Genomic DNA, 18564 nt, shown 5'->3' on the forward strand with positions numbered 1-18564 from the left:
GGCAGGGTGAGCCTATGTGTAATGCATGACTTTAGAGGGCATTCGCACGTAGGGAAATTCTATGAGCTATTTTGCTGGCAAGCCAAAGAATAGAAATTCTCCACCCAATGCGCCTTCTTCATCGGTTGTATCTAGGCTCCCATTAAAATCTGACATTTCGGTGAAGTTAGCGATTTTCGGGTACGTTGGATCCAATCGATGGAGCCTTCAAGCTGTGAAGAGCGTTTGAACCGTGCATGAAAGTCGCTACAATTTTCTCCAGATCGACCTTCGCGCTGTTCCCCTGTAGTCTGGGAATGCACAAAATTCTCAAAGTCGTGGGAATGCTCTCTTAGCATTAGCATTAGCAAATGACATAATAATATAATAATATCAACAAAGCAACGTACAAGTTACGCAAAGGAGGGTAGATTCAATTAGCACGTTGGGGTTTAGGCCTTTTGAATTCATCATCATCTTCATCATCTTCATCATTCATCAGTGGTTTCATTTTCATATTTTGGTGTTTCATCTTCAAGCTTCTTTCTTGAATTCTCACAATGCCAGCCCGCGAGCTCAAATCCCCCCTCCCCGGGAAGAGGAACATCCTCATCACCAGCGCTCTTCCTTACGTTAACAATGTCCCCCACCTTGGCAACATCATTGGCTGTAATCCCTCTCCTTCCCTTGCACGCACTTGCTTTTTCTGCATCTTTTACTGCCTGATTTCTACCACAGTTTTGAATCTATTCCTTGTGTATTTTTTATATCTAACGTTCTCCAGCTGAAGAAGAACAGGGAGTGATTAGTGGCAGTTTGCATGCTTTCATGTCCGCCCAGGTCTTTGTGCTCGAGGGTTTTTGTCCTCTATTGAAAGCGATCACCACTTCAGTCCTCATCTTTCCTGTTTTGCTCTGTTGCAGCCGTTTTGAGTGCAGATACGTTTGCACGGTATTGCAGATTAAGAGATTACAACATAGTCTACATCTGCGGCAACGATGAATATGGCACTGCCACGGAAACGAAGGCCATGGAGGAGAAAACTACGCCAAGAGAAATTTGTGATAAGTAGGACTCTCTGCTTCCCATTCTATGCGTACATCACCTTTGCAATCGTACCATGTATTTTCCGCCCTCACGAGCTTTCAAAACTATCAGGTATCATGCAATCCACAAGGAAATCTACGATTGGTTCGATATAGATTTCGATGAATTTGGTAGGACCTCTACAGCAGAGCAGACTGACATTTCTCAGCAAATTTTCTGGAGGTTGCTGGAGCGAGGTCAACTTATCGAAGACAAAATCGAGCAAGTGAGAAGTTTCCATTGATTGAAACTTGAATAATACTTTGTTTAGATGATAGCTCCTTATAGAGGATTGAGCTAATCCACTGTTACAAAGAACAGGTCGAGATCTCTTAACAATGCAAATAACATGTGATTATGTTGGTGCAGCTTTACTGTGACACGTGCGAACGTTTTTTAGCAGACAGACTTGTTGTGGGCACTTGTCCCAGACCTGGGTGTAACTATGATGGTGCAAGAGGCGATCAATGTGAAAACTGTGGCAACCTTCTCAATCCTACAGAACTTATTAATCCCAGATGCAAGGTATCACCAATTTTCTTCTATTCTGTCGAACGACATGAGTGTGCATATATATTATCCAGGCCGTTTGTGTGTAGTGTGCTGTAGATATCTGATCATCCCGATATTGATGTTTACGATGGTATCACTGATATTATTATGACTATGTAGCATTTAGCATTTAGCATGGGTGTTGATGCTCGTTTAGTAGCTCCACCCTTCAGCTTGTTCGTACCGGGTTTCTCGGTCTCATAAACCCATCGGTCTTCCAAAGACTTTAATAAACTCTCTCTCTCTCTCTCTCTCTCTCTCTCTTTCTCTCTTATTATTAAGTGGGTTTTATATCTTATTAAGCATTGGATTTCCCCGAATCTTGCAAAACCCTGATCATAGTTGTCAATTGGGTACATGTGAGAACATAAGTGTAGTTTCATTGTTTTAACTTATAAACTTGTTTTCATCAGAGTACAATGTGAAATCCGATCTAGTATCGTGGCTACAGTCCCCTCTCCCCTCCCCCATCAGGACGATGGGGGAGTGGTAGCATGAAGTCAGAGATAGAATGCTGCCGACTGCCTGTGGATGCAGTCCTGTGTAGTCTGTTGGCCATGGCTCTGCGTCTGACAGGGGCTACGGTGACCTTGTCGGTTGTGCTCAAACTCTAAACAAGGAGGGGATGCACCCACGTGTAATCTGTGCATCCTCTGCAGGATCTGTCGCGTCCGTTGGCTTTGGGTCACGATCGTGCCGGAGGCTCGTGGGGTGCGAGTCAATATTGTCCGGATGGAAAAACTATGAGAAGAGTCTACCAGAGTGCTTTGCTCGTCTCTATGATCTAAGTAGCATGAATTCAGAGATAGAATGCTGCCGACTGCCTGTGGATGCAGTCCTGTGTAGTCTGTTGGCCATGGCTCTGCGTCTGACAGGGGCTATGGTGACCTTGTCGGTTGTGCTCAAACTCTAAACAAGGAGGGGATGCATCCATGTGTAATTTGTGCATCCTCTGCAGGATTTGTCGCGTCCGTTGGCTCTGGGTCACGATCGTGCCGGAGGCTCGTGGGGTGTGAGTCAGTATGGTCCGGATGGAAAAACTATGCGAAGAGTCTACCAGAGTGCTTTGCTCGTCTCTGTGATCTAAGTAGGTGCTCTTGGTGTGTGATTGCTTTGTGAATGAAGGTGGCCAAGCATCTCTAGTCTGGAAAAGAGAGGAAGTGGGATACCAGCCCACACCTATCTATGAAGAGACAATAGAAGTGCCCTAGAATCTTATAGTACACTGGGCTTTGGAATTGCTCAATAGAGATCCTCAGTGAATGGGGTAGGTGAATCTAGATATATCTTGGAGGGTCAACAAAGCCCTTTGAAATGCGTAGGCAATGATCTCTGTTGAAGTTGAGCTTCACTGGAGCCTACTTTGTTCCAACTAGGTCCGGAATGTGTTTAGCTGTAGAAGATCCTCATGTATGACCTGGTTAGCCTCGTGATACTTGTTGGGAGAAATGGCGTGTCAATGCTGTATTGGAAGGAAGGAAGTCTATCCATGTGGAGCCCTAGTCGCTCGAACCACTTGCTTGTGTGTGGATAGTATCTTTGGTCACCTGTAGCTGCTAGGGCCATAGAGGAGGATAATGCCAGCCACGGTAGTCTGCGACTTCCAGAAGTGCAGTCCCTATATCATTGACTCGATATAGATATGTGATGACTTGTAATGCCACATCAAGTTGCAGTGGAGATGACCCAAACTCAGCTTGGATGATTTGGTGAGGAATTGACGGCTTATTGTGAATCATCTATGATAGCATGAAAACATGTAGGTGCTCCACACGAGCCCCCTTTGTATCTAAGAGATCTAGCCCCCAACAAGGGCTGCCATACATCCCCGCTGGTCGGACAAAGGAGTCAAACATGAGGCTTTGGTCCGTGGGTCTTGGAAGTGTGAGTGGAAGCACTGTCTCTCTAGCTTGGTGAGCGAAGCATATCATCTGCTTAGACATGCTTGCATCGCCGGTCTCATCGTAAAATAGGGCCAGGAAAAAGAACCCCAAAGTATGTGTAAGATAAGATGATCCATCGAAGGTGAACTGCTCTCTATGTATGGCTGCCCGGGATGGATTGAAGTTCTTGACCTTGGTCTTACCAAGATTGACCTTCAAATCATGCGACTCACACAAGTTAAGTGTCTCTTGAGATCCTCTGCATAGGAGTACCACATCATTTGCGTACAATAAAATCTGAATCAAAGCACTAGTTGGATCCCCCGAGTGTTTGCATAAATGTCTCAAGCTCATCGATGTAGAGGCCAAATAGGGTTGGTGAAAGAGTATACCCTTGTTTGATCCCAATAGTACCCATAATCCGCTCAATCCATCCAGCTCCGGTCGGAACTCTACTCGAGGCTCTCTTATAAAGTGCCATGACCGCCCATCTCTTGGTTGTAATCCAACTCTTGCAAACCTCTGATGAGGTGGGCTCTTGGTACTCTTTGTGGAAATCCACAGAGCAGCAATAGGCCCTCTGCTTCGGTCCCCTCACCTAAAGCAGCAATAGGCCCTCGGCTTCTGCGCCCTCGTCTCCTCAATGATAACCTGAGTGTGAGAATGTGATCCATGGTCCTGTGATCCTTTCGGAACCCGGCTTGCCCCTCCTGCTCTATACTTAGTATCTCTGCGAATCGACCGACCTTAGAATCAAGCACTGATGCATAAATATTGGACGTGACATGCCTGATCATAATAGTCCTGTAGTTCTCCGGGCTCTCGGCTCATAGGATCCCTTGCCTTGTGAATGGGTGAAATGGTATTGAGAGTCTAGGTGCATGGGAAGCCAAGGCAAACAACTTCATTAAAGAGCTTCGCTAGGATCGGGGCTGGATGTTAATCCCATATGCAATGAATTTAGTGCATAGTCCCTCATGATCTCTCGCTCGGCCATTATGAAGCTTCATCATGGCATCTTTAACACCCCCCTCAGTGAAGAGTGCGTAAGAGGTGGGGCGAGGTGTGTGACAGGTCAGGAGTAGGTTGATGTGGAATGTCATATAGTGTGCGTGCATAATCATACCAAACCTGAGTGTTTGTGAGGGGTGAAGGGGACCCTGCTCCAAAAATCTCCTCTAAGGTCCTTGGAGTTGCTACTAAACAGGATGTTCAGTAGTTCCTTCTCATTTCAGTAACAAAATCTTGTTTCTTTCTATGCACCAATCGATGATACTCACCTATCCTCTCTGGCTTGCTTGGAAGGTTGTGTTTTGTTTCAAATTTGAGGTGACAGCGTAGAGCCTTGCACTCATCATCATACCATCCGATGGTCCCAAGTGGCGGTGAATGAGTGGAGCGAGCCTTGCGGTCCTCTAGTAGGGGTATGACATCAATGTTTGTGAGACGTGTATACAGGCGGGCTGAATACCTAGGTTAAAGACTACGGTCGAAGTGTATATCATGATAGGTGGCATGAGTGATTGGTGGTGTGAGTGGTATTGCGAGATTTGGTGGGGAGATACGAAAGAAGAGATATGTGTGGTCGGCCCCGGGAGGAGGTGGTGCAACAATGAAGTTAGTGATATGAGAGGCGAAGGCAGAGGATCCCATGTAGTCGACCACGCTAGAGCCCCTCTCTTGGGGGAAGCAAGTAAAACTACTCGAGGAGGGCCATCTATCAAGATCGTTATGGATAATAAGATCGTGCATCTTGCCTAGATCTAACAATGCGTGCCCATAAGATGTGGCTGAGGGCCGCCTATTAGCTGAGACTTGTATCATACATGTGTCCTCTAAGTCAATGTCTGGCAGTAGACATAATCATCTTTGAAGTCAAGGAGTGGTACCTGACGCATGCTTGTCCTCACGTTGAAATCTCCAACAAGGAGGACTTCCCTGTAGCTTGAGGAATCAAAAATGTCAGGATAGAGAACATACGGTGACGTCTCAGTCTCCTCTCGGATATCTCGGGCAAAGTGGGAGGTCCCAGGGAGAATAGATCATACTGCAACGAACAAATCTTGTGTCTATGCATCGGATCCCGATCCAGAGAAATTTGGAATGTGCGCCTCTCCTCTCTACTGAGATGGTCCCAAAAAGAGAGGACCTGTAAAGCATTGCTACTACTATTGAACTTCGTACCCTGCATGTGTCCTTGGTCTTATCTCCCAGATGTACTCACTGACTATTGGTAGTGGGTGCTCTAGACTCTGGTGTGTCTCTATATAAAAAGAATATATGTCATGACTTGTATAGGATTCCAAGAAATTCCCTGGTTTTGACCATAAGGTCCCATTACAGTTCCAAATGGTACAGGATAGGGTCTCGTTTTCCTAAGTCTCATAGATCCCGCCCCCTATGTGGGAGAAGGGGTGGGTACCCAACGGGGGCCTGTAAGGAGTCGCCCATCTCGTACCACTGCCCACTTCCCATCCTTGCGAGCTTGATCCCGCTGTCACATCAGAGTGTGCCTCTCCTCACCTTGCAAGGGTGGTCCTAGGATGGGAAACCCCCAAGAAGCCAACAATTTTCAGTCCGTTAATCAAGGACAAGGTTACAGAGGGGATGGGTATGCCTGGAACTTACTTGGCAAGTGTGCAACCTGGCAGGCAGAATTTTCAGCAACCTATGATGGGAGGTATGCAAGCAGGTAATGCAAACATGATGTATGCCAACAGTGGATGCAGCACGGAATGCCTGGAATGAGGAGTGGTTCAAAGAACATGCCTCAGATGCAGGGAACGTGACCTGGAGTGGTCAACCTAGTCATGGGAATTGGCGGTAATGCACAGAGCATGGGACAGACAATGGCACCTCATTTTTGTGTATGACAATGTTGCATCCAAGGGCAAGTTGAAGGACTTCAAAGAAGGTGGGGCTGCAGTAAAGTTCGAAACTTTTAACGGAATGCAGGACATGCTGAAGGCCTTGACCTTTGTCCAGCAGTTTGATGCAGCATATGCCGGTGGCAACTTCACCGAATCGTCAAAAATAAGAAAGGCAGCCACCTTTCTCAAAGGCAATGCACTTTAGTGGTGGACCGACTTGCTTTTACAAGGTAGAGCTCCTACCACATGGGTGGAGTTCAAGCAAGTGTTTTCAGCTGCTTGGCTCACCACCACGGATATTTGACAGCTTCGCACAAGCTAGATGCAGCAAATTACAGGAACTTGGAAGAATACAATAAGAAGTTTGGAAAGCATCGCTACCTGTGAGTTCTTACTTGCCGAAAAAACAGTGCTAATTATATTACTTCAAGAACAAGATACAAAAAGTCAGCTTGTAGCTGATGGGCTGCGTACACAAATCGGACACAGCCCTAAAAGGTAACACAATAAATCACTCTCTCACGTTGGGATAAAGCGAGTGTGAATGAACAGCCATCGGGGTGGTGAGTAGCACCACCGAAGGCCCTGCGAGGTCTGCTCGAAGAAGAGGCCCTGAGTGTTCCAAGCCCGAAGGAAGCGTCTCCGCTTCTCTTGACCGGACCGGGAATCTCCCTGAATCTGGTCCCACTGGCCTCTGAGGGTATGAATAATCTCGCACCAAATATCAGTCATGACCTGGGCAATCGATAAGGAGGTGCCACCGAGGATCTGCGCGCAACGCGAGGTCCAAATGTGCCACCCTGCTATGCTGCTGATAATCTCCCAGACTGGCTGCCTCTCCTGAACTCCTGTATCCGCCTCTTCTAGGTGCTGCGGGATACCCTCGAGCAGCCCCCATGTACCGTGTGTGATAAGGAAAGTGGGGTCCTGCTGGCATGCCTCAAAGAAGTGATGTAGACCAGGTGCGGTGCTGCACCAACAGAACGCGCCCCACGTGATCAAGCCTAGCTCTGGTGCTGCGCGAGTGAGAATCCCGAAAGTCCACCTCCACACTTCCTGGGCGCGAGTGCAGCTCCACAGGCAGTGCTTTGGTGACTCCTCAACCACACGGCAGATCTGACATCGTCCGTCCTGGCCTATCTGTCTCAACCAGCTCCCCACCGGAAGACCTTTGTGGGCGAGAAGCCACAGGAAGTAGGAGATCTTCCGCGGCCGCCAGCTCTCCCACAAGGCCTTCCAGAAGGCCTGCAAAAAGAATCTGGAGATACCCTGTGCATACCAGCTAGGCCGCTGGGTGGGGGGCGACTTTGCATCCTCCCAAGAACTCGCCTGCCCAAAGTCGTGCTGTAGGCGAAGAAGGAGGTCGGTCCCTGTCCTGTCACAACCTCTGGCCAGCTCCACTCTCCTGGGTCCCACTCAAGCTCTGACAAGGCCCGCCCCTCCCAGAGCTAGAGTCGCCAAAGCTGCAGTTGATCTTGCTCAATGCTAGGGTCGGTACGCCAGACCTTCCCCAAAAGGCCTACGATCCGAACCCTCTGCCATGGGAGTAGGGGGTCGATGAGTGCATCCTCTCTCCTGAGTCGTCCATCCCCCATAACCGCGAAGAAAGAAATAGAGGAGTCGACCATACGTCCTGCGACCACCAGTGGGATGCCGCGGGGGGTGAACTGTCCCAGCCAACGGTCGTCACCAGGCATGAGGATCTGAGGCTCCGGTGGAACCAACCAATCAGCTGGGATCGCGCCGTCGATCTCCGTGCGTCTCGCCTGGGCTCCACGAACACCTCCAGCGGCGTCTGCTAGATCAGCCGTCTCCAAATATCTGTACGTGTCCCTCCAAACTCGAAGGGACCGGGCTGGCCCCCTCATCCAACCATCCCACCTGATGTGTGATCTCTCCCCCAACTGAAGGCCCTCGGCATCTCTGACCTGATCGTTCCAGATGAGCGGCTGGCGATCAATCTCCTCCTGACAGCGGGGAGGGGACTGAATGAGACTGAGGCAGAGCCGCCTCCAAACCATGAGGAGGCTACGAACGAGTGGGGAACGGGGTTGAGTAAGTGGGGCGGAAGTGAAGATCCACCTGAGGGACGGGAGCCACTCTCCACCTCGTCGCGGGACACAAGAACCGACCCCCTGCTGAAATAGCATCTTCCATGTCTGCCCCCCCGGGGTCAAACCACGGATGACTAACTTGCCTAGCAAGGCCTGACTCTGCAGCTCTGGATCGATGACTCCCAGGCCTCCCTCAGCCTGCGGAAGAATAACTGTCTGCTAAGCAACCCTGGCTCTGGTATCTCTGAGGCCATCCTCCCCGGACCAAAGGAAGTTCCGAACCAGCCTCCTAAGCTGTGCCACACTGGATCTCGAGAAACACCAACAGGAAGCCACATACCAAGCCGTGGCAAGGAGGACTTGGTTGACTACCAAGGCACGACCTGCAAGGGAAAGCTTAGCAGTACTCCAGAAAGCCAGCTTCCGTCTCCCCGCGGGATCCACCTGAAACCCAAAAACCTCCCCCACTGAGAACGCGCCCCGGGGTCTGTGAGGAAACCAACTGATTTGTTCTAGTTGATTTTCGCACCAGCAGCCGAACAGAAGACCTCCAGGGCCAACCTCACCCTCTCCAGCATCAACTCGTCGTCCTGGACATACAGGGCTGTGTCATCCGCGTACTCCGAGTCCAAGAGCTCCGTGTCCTCCCGGAGGGGGAGGCGAACACCCCTGATCCCTGTAGACCTCGCCCGGAGATAGTAAGTCATAGCCTTGGCGAAGAAGAGAAACAGGTAAGGGGCAAGGGGGCAGCCCTGACGCACTGATCTCTCCAAGCCAAAACGCTCTCCCAACCTGCCTCCAATGATGACTCTGCTAGAGGCTGTCCTGTACAAAGCTGAAATGCCCTGAATCCAACCTGCTGGGAAACCTAGCCGCTCCAGAGTCCCCTCCAGAAAGGACCAGTCCACCCGATTGTAGGCCTTCTCAAAGTCGAGAAGTAGGATGGCTAGGTGTGATCCGCTGTGCTGAGCCCACTCTGCCGCCTCTGAAAAGGTGAAGACATTGTCCAGAATACTGCGATCCTGAACAAAGCCTGTCTGAGTGTCGTGAATGATGTCTGGAAGTAGAGGCCGGACTCTGGCGCTGATCATCTTGGCTAGGATTTTGTAGGCAGTGGTAAGGAGAGTGATCGGGCGCCATTGACGGATCTCCTGTCTATCTCCTCCCTTCGGGATGAGGCAAATCAGTCCCGAGGAGAGGCTCTCTGGCATATAACCGCTGCTGAAAATCCTCTAAAAAGCTGCTAAGAGGGGCTGATGGATCTGGTCCCAGAAGGAGGTGAAGAATGCCCGGGATAGCCCATCCTCACCTGGGCATCTCTGTCCATCGATGGCCATCAAGGCCTCCAGCATCACATCCGTGGTAAACGGTGCCAACAGCGTCGCCTGCATGCTAGGCTGGACCAAGGAAGGAGTGTGTCTCCACACCTCCTCGCGGGCACGACGAGTGCGAGGAGCAAGTGGCTCCTGCTGAAAAAGGGTCCTATAAAAGTCGGTGGCCAGTCCCAAGACCTCTCCCGGATCCGTGACAATGTGTCTCGACGCTGTCCTGAGACTCCGAAGCTGATCACCTGCAGCTCTCTGGCCATGTGTCCTGAAGAACTCCCTGCACATCCGGTCACCCTTCCGAGCCCAGAAGGAGAGAGAGGCGTGATAGGAAAACTCTGAGCGACGCTGGAGTGTCTCCTCAAGAAGGGCTCTGGCTCGAAGGGCCTGGATCCGAAGCTCCTTCGAGCTCGGGGATGCCTGCTGGAGCCGCTGAATGGAGGCGAGGTCTCTCCGAAGGGCTCTCTCTCTACCCCACCACTCCTGTCGAACCTGTAGGGCTGCGAGCTGGCAGATCTGGCTGGACTCCTGCAACGCCTGCGCCACCGAATCAACCAAGTCCTCGCACTCGCCCTAGTCTCTGTCCCAAAGATCGCAAATACTGCTGCGCACGTCCTCCCTCGAGAAAATGGAATCGGGAATCCGGCATGAGCGGGGGGGAAGGGTCTGAGCTGCCGAATCTAATGATAAGAGCACCGGCGCATGGTCGGAGAGTGTCGTCCCTGGAACTATACCGGCCTGACCGCCTCTGCTGATGGCCCAATCACTAACATAGAATCTGTCCAACCTCTCCAGGAGTCTGCCTCCTTCCCTGCGGAAACCCCACGAGAAGTCCAAGCTCCCGTGCCAACGCCGGAAGGACGGGTCTCGCCAACAGTCCCTTCCTCCTGTCGCAAAGATAAAAGAGTCCCAAGCGGACTGCTCTGCCTGAGCCATACCTGTAAACTCCGGTCCTCTGCCCTACTGGTCCTCCAAGGTCTCCAAATTGTTGAAGTCACCTCCAACAATCCAGGAATCCATGTCTGGGAGAATCCCTGTAAGTGTCCTCCAGAAGGTGGCTCTACAACGGAGATCTGTGGGGGCATAAATGTTGAGGATTCCAACTCTGGAGCCCTCTAATTCGAGGCCTACCCAAAGGGCACGACCTGGAATCAACGTGCCATGATCGAAAACTCCCTGGGCTAGCTGCTCTCCCACGGAAGTACAGACACCACCACTCCTCCCCAGTGCGCCGATCGAGGGCTCCCAATAAGTGTGAGAGCGACCAGTGAGGATCTTCCCACATCTACGGGAGTGAGCCGCCGAAAGCTTGTGTTCCTGTAGCAGAAGTACATCCACACGTCCTATCACTGCTGGCTGAAGTTCCTGTCTCAGAATGAGCTTCCTGGGACCACGGGTGCCAGAAGAGTGAAACCCGTTCACATTCCAGGATACGAGGTGTAGGCTCATGGTGAGGACTGGGAGGCAGCGAACAACTGTCTGCTCGCGGTCGAGGTCGAAGAAGAAGCTGACACTTCGGAGGAGAGGCGCTGGCGCTTATGGGAAGGTTTGGAGGGGGAGGCGGGGTCGTCCTGCCCGTCCTTCAACACCTTCAGCAAAGGCGAGAGGCCTTTGGTACCATGAACAAAGGCTTTCTCGAGCCAGCTTGAGATCTCTGAGGTGGACATCCCGTAGAAAGCACGGAGTTTCTGAGGCGTCCAGGCTCTGACATCTTGGGGGAGGGGCCAAGACAGGGGGGGCGTGAGGATCACAATCAGTCTGAATCGTTTGGCAGCGCAACGCCACCGCAGGCGCACGTCACCCTCGGACCACTGAGTCTCGAGAAGGTGCCCACCGGACGGGCCTATCCAGGAACAAATCTGAGCATGCGTCTGCTCCCTGAGAGCCTCCCAAACCGAGTCGTCTGTCCAGGTCTCGGAGCCGTCACTGAGGAACGTGAAAGCAAAACTAGGGCCATCCCTAGGGGCCAAGGCGGCTATCTTCCCATCCGCCCCTTTGCGGAGCAGGAAGATACTGATGTCGAGGCAAGCAGGAAAGGTCCCGAGGTCGGCCACGTCCAAGTAGTCCCAGGGGCCAGATCTGTAAAAGTTGCGGGGGAGCTCTCTCTCCTGAGGCTGAGGCCCATCGAGTCTGCCACTGAGGGGCTAGCGGACGGAGAAGCCTGCACCGGAGGTGGTGGAGACTCCGGGTGTCCTATCAGCGGAGGGGGAGGGGGAGGGGGAGGAGGCTGGGGAAAAAGCAGCTCAGACTCCTCAGGGGCGGCTGGCGGTGGAGAAGGAGGAGGGGGAGCGGGAACTGCCCTCGGCTGGGGAACCGATGGAGCAGCTTGCTCTGCGGGAGAACTGAAAGAGGCGGGGGGGGGAGGGATGGGGCTGCAACTGAAACTGGGGCTGAAAAGGAGGGGAAGAAGATTGAGGAGGACGCAGGGGCTGAAGCTGCGGGTCGGGAGGCAGGGGGTGCCGTTGGGGGACGGGCTGGGGCTGGAGGGGGGGAGGCTGGGGAGAGGGAGAAAGGGGGACTTGAGGCTGTGGAGGGCGGGCTACCGTCGAGGAAGATGCTCTCCCAAGTCCCTAGGGCGGCTGCCTATCGGGTCTCTGGGGTGCAGCTACAAGTGGGGTAACCTCTGCCTCCTTGCCTTTGTCAGAAATCTTCTTGTTCTTTCCCTTTTTTCTTCTAACCTCAATCCAGCCGCCAGCTAGCTCTGGTCCGGGCTCCGGCTGCCTCTGCTCCTTCTGGCGTGGCTGTCCGGAGGGGGGAGGAGGGGGCGGAGCGGGGGGAGGCGGGGAGGGCCGAGAAGAGCTGGCGAAACGTGGGCAGGCAGCCGCCAGGTGTCCAAAGCCGTGACACCTCAGACACTGTCCTGGCTGTCCGGTGACTACCATGCTCTGGGTGATGCTGCCGGCACCTGTCACTATCTCGATCACTGCCGGGAGAGTCGCAGGATCCGCCACAGCCACACGGACTCGGGGGGCTCCTGCCGTAGTCACCGCATCGGCGAAGGTATCGTGCATAACCCAGCCGAAGTGGGAACCAAGGTCCCTAACATCGGCCACAGCTCAGCAGCAAGACCAGGAAAAACCAGCGTCACTGGATGGCGAGGTATACGGAATCGGGCATCAAAATCTGCTGCGCTGAACCCACGGTACCACGGGACTATCATGATAATCTTCCCGTCCACTGACGTGGGGGAGCCAGCAATCAGGTTGCTCGCAGCTTTCGCACTGGAGAGTTTGAGCCAGAAGATGCCCCTTCCCATAAGGGCCACCTCCACAATATGGCCGTCCTCTAACATTTTTTGCCGAAAAAACAGTGCTAATTATATTACTTCGAGAACAAGATACAAGAGGTCAGCTTATAGCTGACGGGCTGCGTTCACAAACTGGACGCAGCCCAAAAGGTAGCATAATAAATCATACTCTCACGGAGGGATATGCTGAGTGTGAATGAACAGCCATCGGGGTGGTGAGTAGTGCCACCGAAGGCCCTGCGTAGTCTGCTCGAAGAAGAGGCTCTGTGTGTCCCAAGCCTGGAGGAAGCGTCTCCGCTTCTCCTGACCAGCCCGGGAGTCTCCCTGAATCTGGTCCCACTGGCCTCTGAGGGTATGAATAATCTCACTCCAAATCTCCGCCATGATCTGGGCAGTCGATAAGGAGGTGCCACCGAGGATCTGCGCGCAGCGCGAGGTCCAGATGTGCCATCCTGTAATGCTGCTGATAATCTCCCAGACTGGCTGCCTCTCCCGAACTCCTGTATCAGCCTCTGCTAGGTGCTGTGGGATACCCTCGAGCGGCCCCCACGTCCCCTGTGTGATAAGGAAAGTGGGGTCCTGCTGGCATGCCTCGAACAAGTGATGAAGACCAGGTGCGGTGCTGCACCAACTGAACGCGCCCCAAGTGATCACTCCTAGCTCTGGTGCTGCACGAGTAAGAAGCCCGAAAGTCCACCTCCACACTTCCTGGGCGCGCGTGCAGCTCCACAGGCAGTGTTTTGGTGACTCCTCATCCGCATGGCAAATCTGACAGCAACCGTCCTGGCCTATCTGCCTCAACCAGCTCCCCACTGGAAGACCTTTGTGGGTAAGAAGCCACAGGAAGTATGAGATCTTCCGCGGCCGCCAGCTCTCCCACAAGGCCTTCCAGAATGCCTGCAAAAAGAACCTGGAAATACCCTGTGCGTACCAGCTAGGACGCTGGGTGGGGGGGCGGCTCTGCATCCTCCCGAGAACTCGCCTGCCCAGAGTCGTGCTGTAAGCGAAGAAGGAAGTCGGCCCCTGTCCTGTCACAATCTCTGGCCACCACCACTCTCCTGGGTCCCACTCAAGCTCTGACAAGGCCCGCCCCTCCCAGAGCCAAAGACGCCAAAGCTGCAACTGGTCCTGCTCGATACTAGGGTCGGTATGCCAGACCTTCCCCAGAAGGCCTACGACCCTAACCCTCTGCCACGGGAGTAGGGGGTCGATGAGCGCATCCTCTCTCCTGAGTCGTCCATCCCCTGAAACCGCGAAGAAGGCGATAGAGGAGTCATCCAAACGTCCTGCGACCACCAGTGGGATGCCACGGGGGGTGAACTGTCCCAGCCAGTGGGTGTCTCCAGGCATGAGGACCTGAGGCTCAGGTGGAGCCAACCAAGCGGCTGGGATCGCACCGTCGATCTCCGTGCGTCTCGCCTGGACTCCGCGTGCACCTCCAGCTGCGTTTGCAAGATCTGGCCGTCCTCTAACATGAGAGTGGACTGGAGCCAGTCCCTGATGGCTGATCTGGAGGGGGAATGTCCAATGACTCTGCCGTAGACTGATGTAAGAGCAAAGTCATTGGCCACCTCCTGAACCCGAGATGACTGCTGCTCAGTCAGGATGACGCGGTAGGCATCTGGAGAGGGAGGGACCGTCTGGGCCTCCGCGGTTCCGGGCAGGGAGCTGCCATACCGCCAAGACAAACTGCGAGGCTTCCGATGAGGAAGAGGCTGTCACCCTAAAAACGGGGGGGGTAGAAGCGGGAGGGTGGAGCCTGGGTGTGACGGGAACGGAGGTGGCGCACGAGGTGGCGGACGGGGGGTGGGGAGGAATGGAGAGGCGGAGGGGGCGAGGTGGGGCGAGTGAACCGGGGGGGGTCGGGGTTTAAAAAAAAAAAAAAAAGGTGAGTGGACGGGCTGGCGGCGGGGGTGAGCGGAGAGGAGCGAGGGGGTGGCGGGCTGGGGTGGGGCGGTAGCGGGGCGGGATGGGGCGGTAGCGGTTAGGGCGGTAGCGTAGCGGGCGGTAGGACGGTAGCGGGACGGGGGGTAGCGTGGCGGACGTAGCGGGGCGGGGGGGTAGCGGGCTGGGGCGGAGGGGGGTAGCGGGGCGGGGGTGAGCGAAGGGGTAGTGAAGCGGGGTAGCGGGGCGGGATAGCGGCGGAATAGCGGGGGTAGCGGGCGGGAAAGCGAGGGTGAACGGAGGGGGTAGCGGGGCGGGGGTGAGCGAAGGGGATAGCGGGGGCGGGGGTGAGCGGAAGGAGTAACGGCGGAGGGGGAGGTAGAGGTACGGCGGGGGAGGAAGGGGAGCTCGCAGGAGCAGGAGCAGCTCACGGTCCCCTGTGAGTTCTTACAGGAGTGTGGAATCGCCAAAATAGATTGAGAAGTATTGTTGTGGGCTGCCAAAGGAAATCTGGGACTTCTGTACCAAAACAAAAGTTTCTTATGTGTCTCAGCTTATTGAAAGTGCCACTACAGCATATGTCCTCTTGCAAGGAAAGACTTCAGGGTTCAAGAGCAGCAACCAAGAAGCTCGCCCGAATAGAAAGAGGAAGTTTTTCTCGTTGGAGCAGATTGAGAAAAGGGAAGAAAAGAAGGATGACCAGAAGGGTAAGAAGCTCAAGCCCACTGCTGATCTTATGCCGGATGTGATTGGAGCCTTACAGGATGTGGATGCCACGGAGCTATGGAGAGCATGGGGCCAATCCGTGACCAGACAGCTTTGTTCTTCTTTAATCCAGGGGCCTGTGCCAATTTCATTTCTCCAAAGCTGGCTGGAAAACTGGGCATCAAAGTAGAAGACAAGGGGCACAGTGAGGGAGTGTCACCATTTGGGATTTCTAAGAAGAAAATAAAGAGTAATCTTTATTAGAATTGACTTCGGTCAAAGAATGGTGAAATTGGTTAACCAAGAATAAGTTTTATTGTTTTTACTTTTGCCTTGCATTGGTAAAAAGAGAACTATGGGGATGCCCACAAGGGACTAGAAATAGTCCAAGAACTAGAATGCATGCATTAGACTAACCTCTAATGGGTTAAAGTGTTGGTATTTGTTTTGTGTAGGACCAAGAGGAGTGCAAAAAAGGCCCTAGAATTAAGGGGTTCCTGAGTACGTAGTGTCAAAACTTGTTGCCCAAAAGTGAATTGCGATTTCATCTAGAAGGTGTTGCCTTGATGCTAATCAGGGCTAAAAGTTGTTCTTGAGGCCTGGTTTGGGTTTCAGACAGTCACTCCGATAATTGGCAAGCTACGCATCACATTTAGAGTTAGGTGGACACTGAAGGGTTATATATTATGTCCCTGAATAGATGTGATGTTCTGCTGGGTATACCTTGGCACTAGAGGGTGGGGACTCTTTTGGATGCCAGAAACAAAACGTTGACCTTGACTCACAGAGGGAAAACCCATGTATTGGATGCAAAACTCAAAAGGGAGTCTATTCTGGTTGTATCGGCCTCAGCAATGAAAAAGCATCTTTCAGCATATCAGTTTTTGCACAGGAAAAAACAGCCACTTGTAGAAAGCTCTAATTTTTCTAAGCTGGAAAAAGAGCGGACAGATTTTCTTTTTTTCCTTCAGTTGAAAGATTGCTTTTCCGATTCCCTACCCCAGGAATTACCTCCATGACGACCTGAGGACCATGCCATAGATGTAATCCCAGGAAGCAACATAATCTTTGTTTTGTCTGTGCTTACTTGCAACCCACTATTTAGGCAGAAGATATCCTACATGCATCTATCTCCTTATGTTTTTCTGTTAGGACAATGTCATCTGCATACAAATGTAAGAGAATGACTTGTGTATCAATTTGAGGTCCCATTTACCCCCTTGGGCTGTATACTTTGTAACCAATTCCTCCAGCTCTTCAATGCAAAGCCCAAACAATGTGGGTGAGAGTCAACACTGCTGTAAAAGGTCTTAGGTAGTGCCCTCTTATCCTGACACGACACCGAACATGCTCATAAAGTTTTACAACTGCTTGCATACAGTCTTGAGGTACTCCAATGTTTTGCATTCTCTGCTAGACATTAAGTCTTGGGACTGTATCAAAGGCTTTTTCTAAAATCAATGAAGCAACAAAATAGGCCTCCACATTGTAGTCGGCTTGTCTGTGTATTTTGGGCTTCTTGTTACAATCATCTCTTGTGAAGTTGATGTTGTCTACTCTGAATCTTCATTAAACAGTGCATCTCTTGAGATAATTGTTTTCAAGTTGATTGGAGCATACAATTGGTAAGCTTTGTTGTGTTTGTTGTATTCAAACATAATGCATTTTCTTGATTTTAGATCTACCTTTTTCATGTGATCATCGTGTATGTGTGCATAGGCTATGCTTTCAAAAATTTTGAGATGCCCAATCTTCGTTTTGTATAGAATAAATGCTTCAGAAGTGTGACAACCGTGAACTGGTTCGAAGAGAGGTGATGATGATGACTATGTAAATATCCAATTACCTGCAGCCATTTTGTGCAAGAGAGAAGAAGAAGATGATGATTGTATTAATGTCAAGGGGAGGTCGAATACCATTGGAGGCAAAAGTGTGGACCATGTTTTGATTGTGTGTGTCAAACTTGTGAGGGGGCCATGCATATTTTCTTCATTGTAACATTCCGATTTTATTTGGAGGGAGAGAGAGAGAGAGAGGGGGGGGGCCATGCATATTTTCTTCTTTGTAACATTCCAATTATATATATATATATATATATAGAGAGAGAGAGAGAGAGAGAGAGAGAGAGAGAGGTTTAATGATTGCAAATCTTGACATTGCAGGTCTGCAGTAATTCTCCTCGCATACGAGAAACTGAACATTTGTTTTTAAATCTTCCAAAACTTAAAGATGAACTGGAAGATTATGTGAATAGAACTTCTATAGTAGGTGGTTGGAGTGCAAATTCTATCCAAACAACCAATGCTTGGCTTAGAGATGGATTGAAGCCTCGATGTATTACTCGGGACTTAAAGTGGGGGGTGCCTGTACCCTTGGAGAAATATAGAGATAAGGTACTGGATTCCTTTTTTCTATTTTGATTATTGTGCATTTTAGTAGTCGTCCCCGATGAAGCAGGTGCATTTTTTATTTTTTGATGGCTTGATGCTTTTTATTATTATTTCCTTTGAAGTTATTACAACCAGTCAATTCTATATATACATTACTGGGAGCATCTTTGGCTTGCCTTTTGACTGCAATTATTAGAGTTAGTCACTATATGTTTTTCTTGGCAATATCATGTTTATATTGGCATTTGCCTCCACTATTTTTTCATGGGAGAATGTAAGTGATTGAGTTTGGAAGTAGTCTTTGGGTTACACTTGGGAGATGTATGAAGGGCTTTTGAGCTATCACCTGTGATTCAAGATTTTCATCAATTCTGATCGAGAGAGAGAGAGAGAGAGAGAGAGAGAGAGAGAGAGAGTTTATTAAAGTCTTCGGAAGACCGATGGGCCTATGAGACTGTGAAAAACTTGGTACAAATGATTTGTGGTGATGGAGCTACTAAACGAGCATCCACGCCAATGCAAATGCAAAAAATGCTGAATGGTAGTACTAAGTCCTAAGTACAACATAGTCATGTCGGTGGTTGACTAT

At 51.3% G+C, this 18564-nt stretch overlaps 1 protein-coding gene across 1 annotated transcript in view; it reads left to right on the top strand.

Moving 5' to 3' along the window:
• The first annotated feature begins 448 nt into the window (after positions 1 to 448).
• Positions 449 to 18564, top strand: part of LOC147879729 (putative methionine--tRNA ligase) — a 35495-nt gene continuing 17379 nt past the window's right edge. Inside the window, exons 1-5 of the mRNA XM_087371580.1 lie at positions 449 to 648; positions 903 to 1047; positions 1138 to 1291; positions 1435 to 1590; positions 17748 to 17978. Coding sequence (XP_087227706.1) covers positions 540 to 648; positions 903 to 1047; positions 1138 to 1291; positions 1435 to 1590; positions 17748 to 17978 — 795 coding nt within the window. The 5' untranslated portion in view covers positions 449 to 539. The remainder of the gene's footprint in view (positions 649 to 902; positions 1048 to 1137; positions 1292 to 1434; positions 1591 to 17747; positions 17979 to 18564) is intronic.

Source organism: Dipteris shenzhenensis, chromosome 33 (genome assembly GCF_047967505.1).
Source record: "Dipteris shenzhenensis isolate YYH24624 ecotype China chromosome 33, Dip_SZ_1.0, whole genome shotgun sequence".
Lineage (NCBI taxonomy): Eukaryota > Viridiplantae > Streptophyta > Polypodiopsida > Gleicheniales > Dipteridaceae > Dipteris > Dipteris shenzhenensis.